The sequence below is a fragment of the Oncorhynchus mykiss genome, chromosome 2 (genome assembly GCF_013265735.2).
Source record: "Oncorhynchus mykiss isolate Arlee chromosome 2, USDA_OmykA_1.1, whole genome shotgun sequence".
Taxonomy (NCBI): domain Eukaryota; kingdom Metazoa; phylum Chordata; class Actinopteri; order Salmoniformes; family Salmonidae; genus Oncorhynchus; species Oncorhynchus mykiss.
Window position 1 is genome coordinate 66,775,221 of NC_048566.1, and position 15,549 is coordinate 66,790,769.

At 41.4% G+C, this 15,549-nt stretch overlaps 1 protein-coding gene across 3 annotated transcripts; it reads right to left on the reverse strand.

Moving 5' to 3' along the window:
• Positions 1 to 13: 13 nt before the first annotated feature.
• On the reverse strand, positions 14 to 15,103 carry LOC110494421 (gigaxonin). Of its 3 annotated transcripts, none has more exons than XM_021569450.2 (12): positions 14,830 to 15,103; positions 14,243 to 14,440; positions 13,770 to 13,884; positions 13,181 to 13,531; positions 12,732 to 12,952; positions 12,202 to 12,323; positions 9,721 to 9,833; positions 8,301 to 8,450; positions 8,071 to 8,207; positions 4,579 to 4,713; positions 2,964 to 3,073; positions 14 to 2,835 (listed from the first exon to the last, which is right to left on the reverse strand). In XM_021569450.2, exons 2-12 carry the CDS (start codon positions 14,431 to 14,433, stop codon positions 2,654 to 2,656), a joined length of 1,827 nt encoding a protein of 608 aa, XP_021425125.1. In that variant the 5' UTR covers positions 14,434 to 14,440; positions 14,830 to 15,103; the 3' UTR covers positions 14 to 2,653. The 3 variants fall into 3 exon arrangements, with proteins under 3 accessions (XP_021425125.1, XP_021425131.1, XP_021425116.1); XM_021569456.2 differs by having other exon boundaries at positions 14,734 to 15,103; XM_021569441.2 differs by lacking the exon at positions 14,830 to 15,103 and adding an exon at positions 14,521 to 14,791.
• Positions 15,104 to 15,549: the final 446 nt, after the last annotated feature.

Genomic DNA, 15,549 nt, shown 5'->3' on the forward strand with positions numbered 1-15,549 from the left:
TTTTCCATTCCAACCACTCCCATTACTTAACTTGACCACGACATTGCAGATGTGCCTCAGCCGCTCATGCCTGAATGTTAAGTAAAGCTGAAAGTGAAAGAAAAACAGTGACTGTCATGATGCAGTTTTGAAATGTCAGATATGAGGAACTTTAACCCCATATGTAGTGTCTTTTAAAATGATCCACCACACTGAAATGCAACGATGAAGGCCTACAAACAAGCTCAAGACCTTATGGAATAACATGAGGTTTCTTAATGTCTGTGGAATTAATTACTTTACAATCTGCATTATTATTTTAAAAAAATATTATGCTCAATGTAAATCTCAAACAGGTTTTGTCAATGCAGTGTAGTGCGCTGGTGGCTTTCTGATAGGCTTCCCTTCACATGCCACAAGTCTTTTCTAGTGGAAGTTCAGTGGGCAGTGCTCCAAGCTGAATCCCAGCCTAAATCCTGTGTCCAAACTGCAGCAGAAGCAGTAGTCTCTCAGGGCTCAGTTTAACATTAGCCACTCGGTGTTGAGTCACAAGACTATAGTTAAATTGAGAAAGTCATGAGAGCAGCTTGGTTAACTCCATCCTGATTATCTTCAGTAAACCTGTTGTCTTAATCCGATGCTTGCCCCTCATCTAAGACACACACAGTTACAAGTCAACAGTGTCACTGAATCTGTAACAGTTTACCAAGAAAATCTGTTTCCGAGAGATTAAAACAAACAATTACCCAAATATAATGGATTATTTGAGGAATACCTCTTCATTTTCTCCTGAATCCTCTGAAACATAAAAACAAAACTCCAACACCCTGAATGCTACTTGATTTAAACCAGGGCTGAAGTCACAGAGGAATAACTACTGAGTTGGCCAGTGTTGTTTAATCATCTTGTTAAACTGAAGACTCATAATTGAGCTCTTTCCATGACACCTTCCTTGCTACCCCACAAAATTGAATACAAAAATAAACAGATTTGAATTCATGGTCCTCTCACATCCCAACTTTGGTTAACAACCACTTGATGGTACTATTGCAGAATTCCTCAAAGAACAATGCATAAAGCGCATATCACAGTGTTCTGATAGTTACACAATGGGTGAATGTTTTGTGAAAGCACTGTTTGGACCACTAGAATGCAGATAGTGTCACTCTCACAGTTTACACTAAAGACTATGGAATGTTGAGTCTCTCAGCAATACACTAACATGCTGCAAGTATACAGTGTTAATTGTAAATTGTGATACCCGTTCTTACATTTGTTCTTGGTGCTTTTCAGAAGTGTCCTGAGCTCTGTTGGCTTCATAAAGGCGTGTGAATGAATTTTAAAAATATGTTTCTGTGAGTTCTGTACCGTGTGAGAGACAAGTTTCCCTTCAAATGGGATGGACAGCAACAGCTGTAACTCACACAGAACAAATGGGGTTAACAGATGCCAAGAAAATCATCCACAATGACTGGAAAGCCAGTTCAAAAGTCATCAGCAAAATACATCCAGCAACTTAAGAGTGACACCAGTAACTCTAAATCCATTTCTGGCCCACACAGTGCCTAGAGTGCTTGGTTAAGGGGAAACCAATGGAAGGAAGGGGCTTAACTCAGCTTTACATTCACTAAACACGCACGTCCCAAAGAGATTTCACTTAAGATACAGTAACGTTATATAAAACCTGTTACCATTTCAATACAAAGTATGCTCCAGCTTCTGGCATTACTCATTCAAAGCTGTCCATTTAAAAACAGTCTAAGTTAAGTTTGTGGGTAAAGACAACATTTTGCTTATTTTATAGGCTACAAGTCCCTTAGCTAAGGGAACAAGTAAAACCACATCTGTTATTTTAGAAGTCTCCTCGTGTATCTCTAGTTGTCATGATAAACCAGAAAAATTATTGCCACCAACCAAACCCACCACCGAGGACATCTTACTGATATCGATAAGTAGTCTATACTAAATAAATGTGAAGTTTGAAACGAAATAAGGCTGCTAATATGGGCGAATGCTAACAGGACAAGTGATAACTACTACTTTGAGTGTTGTACCTAAGGATAATGTAAAAAGTAACCGATGCACATTAATGTTATACAATAAATGTATCATTATCGTGACAATTCAGTCACAATATAATTATGGATTTGTCCATATCGCCCAAGTCTATTCAAAGGCCACGAATCCCTTAGCTACTATAAGGTAACAACGAAAATGGGATGTCTCGTTGTCATTCAGCGACTGATCTTTAACAAAAAAATGCAGTGTTAGACATGGGTATAGATTTTCCTTAAAAATGACTACCTATGCTATAATGAATGACAGTACTATGGCATTCTTGCTTTTCTCCCCTTAAAATTTGTGTTAAATTCTTTAAAACCCACCAAACAGCAGCAAGAACGTAGTAAACAAAAAGCAATGGGTAAATGGTCAGTAAAACCTATTTACAAATCATACCCATTGTTAAATTGCATATGAAATAACGTCATGTTTAAAAAGCCATCCCTCTTCAAGCAAGTACCCACACATAGAATAATACCCTGATGGAACCTAAGAAAGCCACCAAAATATGCAGATAAATACTCCAAACGTCCCCATTGGGTCATCCCTTCAACCTCCATTCTCATGTTCCATTGCTGTGAGTGTGGAGACAGAGCACCTAAATGAGCTCCATCTAGGAGGTCGGGACCCTGAGTCTAAACAGGCCCTGCTTCAGCTGCAGACGGAACAGTTTGCAGTTAGCGATGCGCAGGGCTGCACAGCCAGTCTTGCACAGATCAGATGTCAGCATGGGCTTGGTGCGGTGCCACGTCCCAGAGCTGCGACGGAATTCTCTCACATAGTCATAGGTTGTACCTGCACAGAGACACACAGACCTTTAGAGATCGATGTATACATTACACAGTGCACGCATACAGTAAGATGTATTTGCCAATGCTTGCCAAGTAGTGGTAATTTACTTCAGGAGCCTGCCTTTAACTCACCAGTGTCTAAGTCTCCCACTACATAGATGCTGGCACCAATGGGGACAGCGCCATACACAAAAGAGGAACTGGTCTGAACACAGAGAGTCTGGTCATCAAGGTACATCCATCTGGACAGAGCGTGGTTGGGAAAATAAACACTTTAAATATTTTTGATCAACTACAAATACAGTAAACAGAGACCACATACATACAGTTGAAGTCGGAAGTTTACATACACCTTAGCCAAATACATTTAAACTCAGGTTCACAATTCCTGACATTTAATCATAGTAAAAATTCCCTGTCTTAGGTCAGTTAGGATCACCACTTTATTTTAATAATGTGAAATGTCAGAATAATAGTAGAGAGAATGATTTATTTCAGCTTGTATTCCCAGTGGGTCAGAAGTTTACATACACTCAATTAGTATTTGGTAGCATTGCCTTTCAATTGTTTAACTTGGGTCAAATGTTTTGGGTAGCCTTCCCCGCAAGCTTCCCACAATAAGTTGGGTGAATTCTGGCCCATTCCTCCTGACACAGCTGGTGTAACTGAGTCAGGTTTGTAGGCCTCCTTGCTCACACACGCTTTTTCAGTTCTGCCCACAAATTGTCTATCAGATTGAGGTCAGGGCTTTGTGATGGCCACTCCAATACCTTGACTTTGTTGGCCGTAGGCCATTTTGCCACAACTTGGGAAGTATACTTGGGGTCAATGTCCATTTGGAAGACCCATTTGCGACCAAGCTTTAACTTCCTGACTGATGTCTTGAGATGCTGCTTCCATATATCCACATAATTTTCCTGCCTCATGATGCCATATATTTTGTGAAGTGCACCAGTCCCTCCTGCAGCAAAGCACCCCCACAACATGATGCTGCCACCCCTGTGCTTCACGGTTGGGATGGTGTCCTTCGGCTCGCAAGACTCCCCCTTTTTCCTCCAAACATAACGATGGTCATTATGGCCAAACAGTTCAATTTTTGTTTCATCAGACCAGAGGATATTTCGCCAAAAAGTACGATCTTTGTCTCCATGTGCAGTTGCAAACCGTAGTCTGGCTTTTTTTATGGCGGTTCTATAGCAGTGGCTTCTTCATTGCCGAGCTGCCTTTCAGGTTATGACGATGAGACATGTTTTACTGTGGATATAGATACCTTTGTACCCGTTTCCTCCAGCATCTTCACAAGGTCCTTTGCTGTTGTCCTGGGATTGATTTGCACTTTTCCCACCAAAGTACGTTCATCTCTAGGAGACAGAATTTTCTGGCATTTTCCAAGCTGTTTAAAGGCACAGTCAACTTAGTGTATGTAAACTTCTGACCCACTGGAATTGTGATACAGTGAATTATAAGTGAAATAATCTGTCTGTAAACAATTGTTGGAAAAATTGTGTCTTGCACAAAGTAGATGTCCTAACCGACTTGCCAAAACTATAGTTTGTTAACAAGAAATTTGTGGAGTGGTTGAAAAATGAGTTTGAATGAATCCAACCTAAGTGTATGTAAAAACTTCCAACTTCAACTGTACATACATCTTTAGGTAACAAGGATGTACCCAGTCCAACACATTCTGGCTGAAGCATAAATTCAAATAAGTACGTTCTTGATCAAAGTAACAAGCCCTATTATTGACCTTTTCATCTCATCATGGAAAAACTCAGACTTGCAGGTGGTCATGGTGCTGGATTCTGGGTTGTCTGAGTCACGGCTCCTCACGCCTCCAAACACATAGAGTTCCTGACCCACACCACATGCCACTGAGCCAAACCTGAAGGCAGAGACATTCACACCATAACATCAGGGGTCACCCAATGACAACATATCAATAGCAACACCAACAGTAAACAAATCCTTCACAGGGGATTTCTTCATAAAATGTTCCATCTAAATGTGGACAATAACGGCGTATTCTATTCTAAAGTCAAACCTGACACACACGTAAAGTATTAGTCCCATGTTTCATGAGCTGTGGAAAAAAAACGATGCAACATTTTTCCATATGCACAAAAGGCTTATTTCTCTCAAATTGTGCACAAATTTGTTTACCTCCCTGTTTTTGAGCATTTCTCCTTTGCCAAGATAATCCATCCACCTGACAGGTGTGGTATATCAAGAAGCTGAATAAACAGCATGATCATTACACAGGTGCAACTTGTGCAGGGGACAATAAAAGGCCACTCTAAAATGTGCAGTTTTGTCACACAGGGATGTCCATCAGAGCTGTTGCCAGAGAATTTAATGTTTATTTTTCACAGAATTTGGCAGTACGTCCAACCAGTCTCACAACCGCAGGCCACGTGTATAGCGTCGTGACTGCGAGAGGTTTGTCTCATGGTGGCGATGGGGTTATGGTATGGGCATGCATAAGCTACGGATAACGAACAGAATTGCACAGAGAAACCGTGATGATATTCTGAGGCCCATTGTCATCCCATTCATCCGCTGCCATCACCTCATGTTTCAGCATGATAATGCACTGCCCCGTGTCGCAAGGATCTGTACACAATTCCTGGAAGCTGAAAATGTCCCAATTCTTCCATGGCCTGCATACTCAGACATGACACCCATTGAGCATGGTTGGGATGCTCTGGATAAAAGTGTATGACCGTGGTCCAGTTCCCGCCAATTTAATCCATTTTAGAATAAGGCTGTACCATAAATCCATAATGTCAAGTACTTTCGGTAAGCACACACACACATTCAAAAGTTTGGGGTCACTTAGAAATGTGTTTTAATTTTTTTTATTAGACTTCTTTTGTCCATAAAAATAACATCAAATTGATCAGAAATACAGTGTAGACATTGTTAATGTTGTAAATGAATATTGTAGCTGGAAACGGCTGATTAATGGAATATCTACATAGGCGTACAGAGGCTCATTATCAGCAACTATCACTCCAGTGTTCTAATGACACGTTGTGTTAGCTAATCCAAATCATTTTAAAAGACTAATTGATCTTTAGAAAACCCTTTTGCAATTATGTTAGCACAGCTGAAAACTGTTGTGCTGATTAAGGATGCAATAAACTGGCCTTCTTTAGACTAGTTGAGTATCTGGAGAATCAGCATTTCTGGGTTCGATTACAGGCTCAAAATGGCCAGAAACAAAGACCTTTCTTCTGAAACTCGTCAGTCTATTCTTGTTCTGAGAAATAAAGACTATTCCATGCCAGAAATTGCCAAGAAACTGAAGAGCTCGTACAATGCTGTGTACTACTCCCTTCACAGAACAGCACAAAGTGTCTCTAACCAGAATAGAAAGAGGAGTGGGAGGCCCTGGTGCACAACTGAGCAAGAGGACAAGTACATTAGTGTCTAGTTTGACAAACAGACACCTCACAAGTCCGCAACTGGCAGCTTCATTAAATAGTACCCGCAAAACACATCTCAACGTCAACAATGAAGAGGCGACTCCCGGATGCTGGCCTTCTAGGCAGAGTTCCTCTGTCCAATGTCTGTGGTCTTTTGCCCATCTTAATCTTTTCTTTTTATTGGCCAGTCTGATATGGCTTTTCTTTGCAGCTCTGCCTAGAAGGCCAGCATCCCGGAGTGGCCTCTTCACTGTTGACGTTGAGACTGGTGTTTTGCGGGCACTATTTAATGAAGCTGCAAGTTGAGGACTTGAGGCATTTCTAAGTGATCCCAAACGTTTAAACATTAGTGAGAGTGTGTACACACACACACACCTACTCATTCCAGGGTTTTTCTTTAGTCCAATTTATACATTGTAGAATAATAGTGAAGACATCAAATCTATGAAATAACACATGTAGTAACCAAAGAAATGTTAAATCAAAGTATATTTTAGATTCTTCAAAGTAGCCACCCTTTGCCTTGAAGACAGCTTTGCACACTCTTAGCATTCTCTAAACCAGCTTCATGAGGTAGTCACCTGGAATGCATTAATTAACAGGTGTTCCTTGTTCATTTGTGGAATTGCTTTCCTTCTTAATGCGTTTGAGCCAATCAGTTGTGTTGTGACAAGGTAGCTGTGGTATACAGAAGATAGGGCTATTTGGTAAAAGATCAAGTCCATATTATGGCAAGAACAGCTCAAATAAGCAACGAGAAATGTCAGCCCATCATTACTTTAAGACATGAAGGTCAGTCAACACAGAACATTACAAGAACTTTGAGCATTTCTTCAAGTGCAGTCGCAAAAAACCCATCAATCGCTATGAAGAAACTGCCACTCATGAGGACCGCCATAGGAACGGAAGATTCGGTTACCTCTGCTGCAGAGGTTAAGTTCATTTGAGTTACCAGCCTCAGAAATTGCAGCCCAAATAAATGCTTCAGAGTTCATGTAACAGACATCTCAACATCAACTGTTCACAGGAGACTGTGTGAATCAGGCCTTCATGGTCAAATTGCTGCAAAGAAACCACTACTAAAGGACACCAATAAGGGAGACTTTATTGGGCCAAGAAATATGAGCAATGGACATGAGACCGGTGGAATTCTGTCCTTTGGTATGATGAGTCCAAAGTTGAGATTTTTGGTTCCAACCGTTGTCTTTGTGAGACGCAGAGTAGGTGAACAGATGATCGCCGCATGTGTGGTTCTCACCATGAAGCATGGAGGAGGTGGTGTAATGGTGTGGGGATGCTTTGCTGGTGACACGGTCAGTGATTTATTTAGAATTCAAGGCACACTTAACCAGCATGGCTACCACAGCATTCTGCAGCTATACGCCATCCCATCTGGTTTGCGCTAAGTGGGACTATTATTTGTTTTTCAACAGGACAATGATCCAACACACCCCTCCAGGCTGTGTAAGGACTATTTGACAACAGAGAGTGATGGCATGCTGCATCAGATGACCTGGCCTCCACAATCACCCGACCTCAACCCAATTGAAATGTGTTGGATAGCAGAGTGAAGGAAAAGCATTCCAGGTGAAGCTGGTTGAGATAATGGCAAGAGTATGCAAAGCTGTCATCAAGGCAAAGGGTGGCTACTTTGAAATCTCGCTAAGATATTTAGATTAAAAAAATAAATACAAAAATGTTACTACATGAAAAGACAATGTAGAAAATAGTAAAAATGAAGAAAAACCTTGGCTAGGTGTGTCCAAACTTTTGACAGGAACTATTTTATTTTAACTACTGAGTTGATTCTGTACCTTCTCTCTTTCAAAGGGCAGATTGCAGTCCACTGCTTGGTCTTCGGATCATAGCATTCTACTGAGTCGTACAGCTTTCCATATGACCCACCACCCATTGCATAGATCTTCTTTTTCATGGTGGCATAGCAGCCAATCTGAGGAGAGATCGTTGGGCAAGTGGTGAGAGATTTGGAGAGGTTGCAATTTGTGAATGTGTTTATAGCAAGCTGGATGTGCTCATGTCTCACCTTGCGGACCATTGTCATGCTGGTTTGGGTTGTCCAGGTGTTAAAGTGAGGGTCGAAAACCTCCACAGTCAGGAGCTCTATGTCCTCATCCTCTCCTCCCAAAACATAGATCATCCCATCCAGCTCTGCAACACCAAAGTTCTGCCTCGCCTGACCAAACAAAGAGCAGAAGCCTTTAATAACAGTGGGCAATACTGTCCCCTGGTGGCATTACTCAGAACGATAACGCTTTAGAAGGATAGATAGGAACATTAAAACATGGCTACCAGTGAGTAGCCTATACAAGTAAAAAGGACACATGGAGCGTTTGATGGATTAAATTACTTGGTTCAGTGTAAGACATTTGGTCTATATAACCAATTGAAGTAACTTCAAAATGGCATCACTTGAAATGTCTATGAAACAAGTGGGTTGAATGTTGCTACTGACAGGTTAGAAGGATTGCAAAGGGAAAAAAAGTTGCAGTTTCTATGTTGTGTGCAGTATTATACAACGGGTGTGTCCAATCCTGAATGCCAATTGGTTAAAACCGCATTCCAGAAGGTGTCAATTCCACAAGTTATCACCGGCTAAATCTATGACGTTAAAATTCCTATTTACTCTGTTCCATCTGACTGCGCAATCCAGTCATCAGTCCAACCAGGCAATTTATAAACTTGATATCAACTATAAAAAGCATCTAGACATTATCTCACATTTCTTTTATACTAACATTTAGTTTTCAACAGCGGAGATTTGTATAAACCTTGCCGCCTGCCTCTCCGACAATTGCAACATTGTTTCAATATTCAAATTTGATCTCCAACTATCCTATAGTAATGAACGTGTCGGGAGTCGGGATGAGCCAGACAGGCAGCGTTTCTCAGCCAGTCGAAATCATGAATCAGCTGGCATCATTCTTATGGATGTGTCCAAATAAATGTCACTAGAAAACAGCTTGCATAAATGCAAATGAAGGTACTATTGTTATTCTGGCTACACTGTTTGACATGACTAAGTTAGCCATAGTTGGCTAGCTACCAAGCAAGGGATAAGAACGTTGCCAGCCAGTATGGCAATGGAACATTTAGAAGGAACAACTGGGTTGCGTTCATAGATACAGAATAAAAAGACAGACGTGACCTAGTCGTTAAATGGCAAACGAACAACCAGCCGGCTTAGGTAGCAACCCTAGATTTGTGTCAGAACTATATATCTTGTGGAAGGATGACATGGCATGAATAAAACCAACATATGAAAATATGTCAATCATTATATGAATATGTTGGTAACCCCATTGTATTAAAAAAGTGATAATGCCCTCAAAGCCAATGTTTGGAGGATATATTGGCATGTTTTGTCGAGGGCCGGCAAACCACCACCCGTGCCAATATATCCTCCAAACACCGGTTTCGAGGGCATTATCAATTAAGTAGAATACCTGTTTCATGGAAGGAATTGGGGTCCAGGTGTTTGTGTCTGGGTCATATTTCTCCCCACTGCTCAGGACCATCTTAGTTTCATCCATACCACCCATCACAAAGAGGTAGCCCTCTGAGAGGACAAAGAATGGTGTTAATTCATGGTTGATCCCTTACACTGGGTTGGGTTTGACTTACATGAGAATTGTGGGATCCATAATTATAAACTGCCATGAAGACTCCACTGGTACAGTACCAGTCAAGACTGGACACACCTACTCTTTTTATTTTTTACAATTTTCTACATTGTAGAATAGTGAAGACATCAACACTATGAAATAACAAACAACATGTGAAGTATTAGTCCCATGGTTCATGAGCTGAAATAAAAGATCCCCAGAATTTCCCAGAAGCACAAAAGGCCAATTTCTCACATTTTATGCACAAATGTATTCTACATCCCTGTTAATGAGCATTTCTCCATTGCCAAGATAATCCATCCACCTTGATAGGTGTGGCATATCAAGAAGCTGATTAAACAGCATGATCATTACACAGGTGCAACTTGTGCTGGGGACAATAAAAGGCCACTTGAAATGTGCAGTTGTCACAACGCCACAGAGGTCTCAAATTTTGAGGGAGTGTGCAATTGACATGCCGACTGCAGGAATGTCCACCAGAGCTGTTGCCAGAGAATTTATTTCTTTATCATAAGCCACCTCCAACATAATTTTACAAAATTTGTCAGTACGTCTAACCGGCCTCACAACCACATGTATGGCGTTGTGAGTGTGAGAGGTTTTGTGATGGCAACATTGTGATTAGTGTCCCTTGGTGGCAGTAGGGTTATGGTATGGGCAGGCATAATCTACGGATAACGAACAATTGCATTTTATCGATGGCAATTTGAATGCACAAAGATACCTTGACGAGATCTTGAGACCCATTATCGTCCCATTCATCCACCGCCATCACCTTATGCTTCAGCAAAATATATTTTGATTTGTTTAACACTTCTTTGGTTACTACATGATTCCATATGTTATTTCATAGTTTTGATGTCTTCACTATTATCCTACAATGTAGAAAATATTAAAAATAACAAAAAACCCTGGAATGAGTAGGTGTCCAACTGTTTGACTGGTACTGTACACACACAGTTCGTTATCCGTAGCCCTTGCCGCAAGGATCTGTACACAGTTCCTGGAAGCTGAAAATGTCCTAGTTCTTCCATGGGCTGCATACTCACTAGATATGCCACCCATTGAGCAAGTTTGGGATGCTCTGGATCGACAGCTTGATCCAGCTCCCGCCAATAAAAATGTATCTAATACATTTTAGAAAAAAGCTGTAACATAATGTGGAAAAAGGGACCGAAATACTTTCCGAACACACTGTATATACTGTGTGTGTACAGTACCAGTCAAACAGTTGGACACCTACTCATTCCAGGGTTTTTTGTTATTTTTAATATTTTATACATTGTAGGATAATAGTGAAGACATCAAAACTATGAAATAACATATGGAATCATGTAGTAACCAAAGAAGTGTTAAACAAATCAAAAAATATTTTGTGGATTATCTTTCCTTCTTAACGCATTTGAGCCAATCAGTTGTTGTGACAAGGTAGGGGGAGTATACAGAAGATAGGGCTATTTGGTAAAAGACCAAGTCCATATTATGGCAAGAACAGCTCAAATAAGCAACAAGAAACAGTCCATCATTACTTTAAGACATGAAGGTCATCCATACGGAACATAAGAACTTTGAACGAGCACTGATGAAGAAACGGATTCTCATGAGGACCGCAAAAGGAAAGGAAGATCCAGAGTTACCTCTCCTGCAAAGGATAAGTTCATTACAGAGTTACCAGCCTCAGAAAAGAAATGCGTCAGAGTTCAAGTAACATCAACTGTTCAGAGGAGACTGCATGATTCAGGCTTTCATGGTCGAATTGCTGTATATAAACCACTACTAAAGGACACCAATAATAAGAAGAGACTTGCTTAAGTCAAGAAACACGAGCAATGGACATTCAACAGGTGGAAATCTGTCCTTTGTTCTGATGAGTCCAAATTTGAGATTTTTGATTCCAACCGCTGTGTCTTTGTGAGACGTAGAGTAGGTGAACAGATCATCTCTGCATGTTTGGTTCCCACCCTGAAGCATGTTGGTGATTTAATTAGAATTCAAGGCACACTTAATCAGCATGGCTACCACAGCATTCTGCAGTGATACACCCTCTGATTAGCGCTTAGTGGGACGATCATTTGTTTTTCAACAGGACAATGACCCAACACACATCCAGGCTGTGTAAGGGCTATTTGACCAAGGAGAGTGATGGAGTGCTGCATCAGATGACCTGGCCTACACATTCACCCGACCTCAACCCAATTGAGATGTTTGGGATGAAAAGTGAAGGAAAAGCAGTCAACAAGTGCTGAGCAAACTTTTGACTGGTACTGTAAAAATAAAACTAGGTCTGGATTCAATACCAACCTGCAGCCAGCACCCCATGCCCTATTCGGCCAATGCTCATTGGTTCCAGCTCGATCCACAGCTGACGGTTTGGATCATAGAGTGGACACATGCAGCGTGCCATGGCTGACGGCTTCCTCGTTCTAAACAGGAACCAGAGAACAGGAAGTCAAGTGAGTTATATCCTGTTGGTTTTATCTGACACACTGGCTCCCTCTCTAACATCATCCTCTCTCTAACATCATCCTCTCTCTGTGTCACCATAAAAATCTCTGTCACCTCAAATCTCTCAGTATATCAACCACACTATTCTTACGGCCCTTAATAAATTCTCATCTTGCTTGTCATAAATTTCAGTTCTCTGAATGTTTTGCAAGAACTTCCATTGCAAACTGTTTGTATAACAAGCATACGCACACAAAACCACAGCATTCTGCAAAATGAGAATTAATGCGTTATGGCCACATTGTATGATTCATATACACATTCAACAGAATGTAGACATCTTATGCCTGGACATCCTCCCAGAGTAAGAGTCAGCAAATACTCACCCTCTCTCCTCCCCTCCTACAGTGACGATGCACTCCGAGTAGCCACGAGGTTTGAAGGCGGCTAGAAGAGCCTCACCCTGCAGTGCAGCACCCCCCAGTGGAGCGTTGCAGTACTCCCTGATCACCTCCCTCATCAAGGGCTCTCCCAATACCTGCTCCCTCAGGTAACCTTGGTCCAGGCCCTGGATCCACACTGATGACATCACCTCTTTCATGTGCACCTGGGGAAGGATCAGAAATAGGTTACTCGGGATGAGCTGAGAGGCCAATAGTAATGGATAGGCAAATAGTGTGCGAAAAAAAGTCCTTCAAATGATGTAGTAGTCTCTGAACATAATTGTAGTTATAATTCTACTTTTGTAGCCATGGAATACTACACAGGTTGTTTTCTGACAGACAGAAACAAGGGCAGAACCCCCACACCCCTAGTAGTAAAACAAGGTCCTCACCCTCCGTTCCTCCAGGTCATGACCGAGCCAGCGCACCACAGCCTCCAGGACATGCTTCTCATTGCCCACGTTGAGCTTCTCCATGGACAGGATCTCACACAGCCGGTCTGGGGGTAACTCCCTGAACTCGTCCGTGGCAGCCACATCACGGAAATGTGTCTGGAGGAAATCTGTGGCAACATGGTGAACATGGTGCAGACAGTAATGTAGAGAGAAGAGCCGGATCCCAATGCAGTTCTCTGCAGCAATGCAGCTCTCTAGGAACTGGCAGCACAGGGACTTCAAGTCTGTCAGAAGCAGCAGGTCAGCAGCCTGCACCATGTCCTGAATGGTGTCCTCACTCAGACTGATCTACACACATAACAATGAGCAGGACGGAAGATCAGGGTTGTTCAAGTAGGGAACATAAGATTCAAAAACTGTAAGCTACAAATAGGAATATGGATTCCCTCAAAAGAGTTAGGAAGTACAGGACAATATTGTTATAGGCAATTTAAAAGCCAGTAAAATAATCCCATTTATGTTCACATTATTCTAGTCCCATTTACACATTATTCTAGGCCCATTTACAGCATTGCACACTACTCACCTCCCCACTAAAGATGTAGTCCAGGATCTGCTTCATGATAGTGACAGAGATTCCCTGAAGCTCAATGGTGTACATGGATCCATCTTCCTTTGGAGGGTTGTAGTTCAGTTTTGTTCTATGGAATATGTCAGAATACGGTATGTGTCGCATTCTAGTATTTCTTCATTCCTTTTTGTTTGGTTTTGAGTGTATTGTTAGGTATTACTGCACTGTTGGAGCTAGGAACATAAGCATTTCTCTACACCCGCGGTAATGTCTGCAAAATATGTGTACTAAACCAATACAAATTTGATCAGCATGACAGGTAAAAAAATCTGACAGTCTACCAGCATCGAGTGGGACACTGCGGGAGACGCCCTGTTGACAGCTGGAAACAATGTCACATCCCCAGCCGTATCAAAGTTATAATAACCATCGAATGGATTTCATCAACAGTTCTGCAAAGGTAAAGCAAGACATAACTAACGGATTACCTGATGTATGGACTAGCCGCAGCCAAAATGTTTTTCTGGACTGGAATCTTTTCCCCGTCCAGTACTAACACTGCGTCTTGGAAGCATTGTTCTTGCCAAAAGGAGCGAAGGGCCTTGAGAAGTTTCTGAGAGTGTTGAGGGTCTGACACCACCGAACCTGCAACGCTAACCTCGGACTCAGTACTGGACATTGTGTTCCTACAGAGAAAAAACATGTCATTAGCACACCAGCCCGGCTTGCGAACTAGGAATAAAGCAATTTACCATGCCAGAGTTACCTTCATGCAGAATTAGCCGACCGTAGGCTAGGCTAACGTCAGCATGCAAAATTAGCCAGCTGCCTATACGAAATTATTGGACTGGATTTTGGGCTGAATATTAAGTGGCATAGGTAGTTAATCATCTAACGTTATACTTGGCAGGGTCAAACATTTCAATACAACCACACAGGCCCATGTGACATTCATAACCATAATAGTACGCTACTTTACCTAGCTCGCTAACTAACTAGATATAAACAAATAACAGGGAGCGTCCCAAATGGAATGACATAGTCATTGGCTTCGTCCCACTTCACTGTAGCCTACCTTGCATGGGCCACACAAGTCAGAAGCAGAACGCGAGATTAATATTTTTTTTTTAAAGAAGCGTTTAGCACACTTTTTCTATTTTACAAGCCAGGCTCCGTTAAAATACTTTTACATTCCTTCCCCTGGAACAATCACATTTCTGAGATAAATATGGATACGTGGCAACATTGTTTCCCGCTTTCATACAGTTTAGTGTATGCACGAGGAAGAAAGGGTGGATACATCTTCAAAGTAATCGAACACAGCCCCCATTGTGCTGTATTTTCGACGCACACATGTTACGCCCACAAACTCTACGTGGTAAACGTCATTCTCCCGCGACTAAAGTTTTTTGTTTTCTCTTTACTAGTTTACTATGTAGGACCAAACCTGTCATAATGACATAAATCAATAAAATCGACAAATGAATGAGCAAGGAAATACAAAAAATACAAAAATACATATCTGTATGTATTTTATTATTTATCTAATTCAAACTTTAATTCATTTTTTGTCATTTCTGTATTTCTTACTCCAATATGATAATGAGGGGGTGTTAATAAAACATCTGTGTCAATCAAACATCTGTCGGTGGTATCTAACACTTGAAAAACTAAAAGGAGAGCTCAGATGCAATAATTTTATAACCTAATATCCAACGTTGACAGACAAGCGGTTTTCATCAGGGTATAAAAAAGCATTGGTTGATCAATGTCACAGTGCCTAGCACAATTGCTT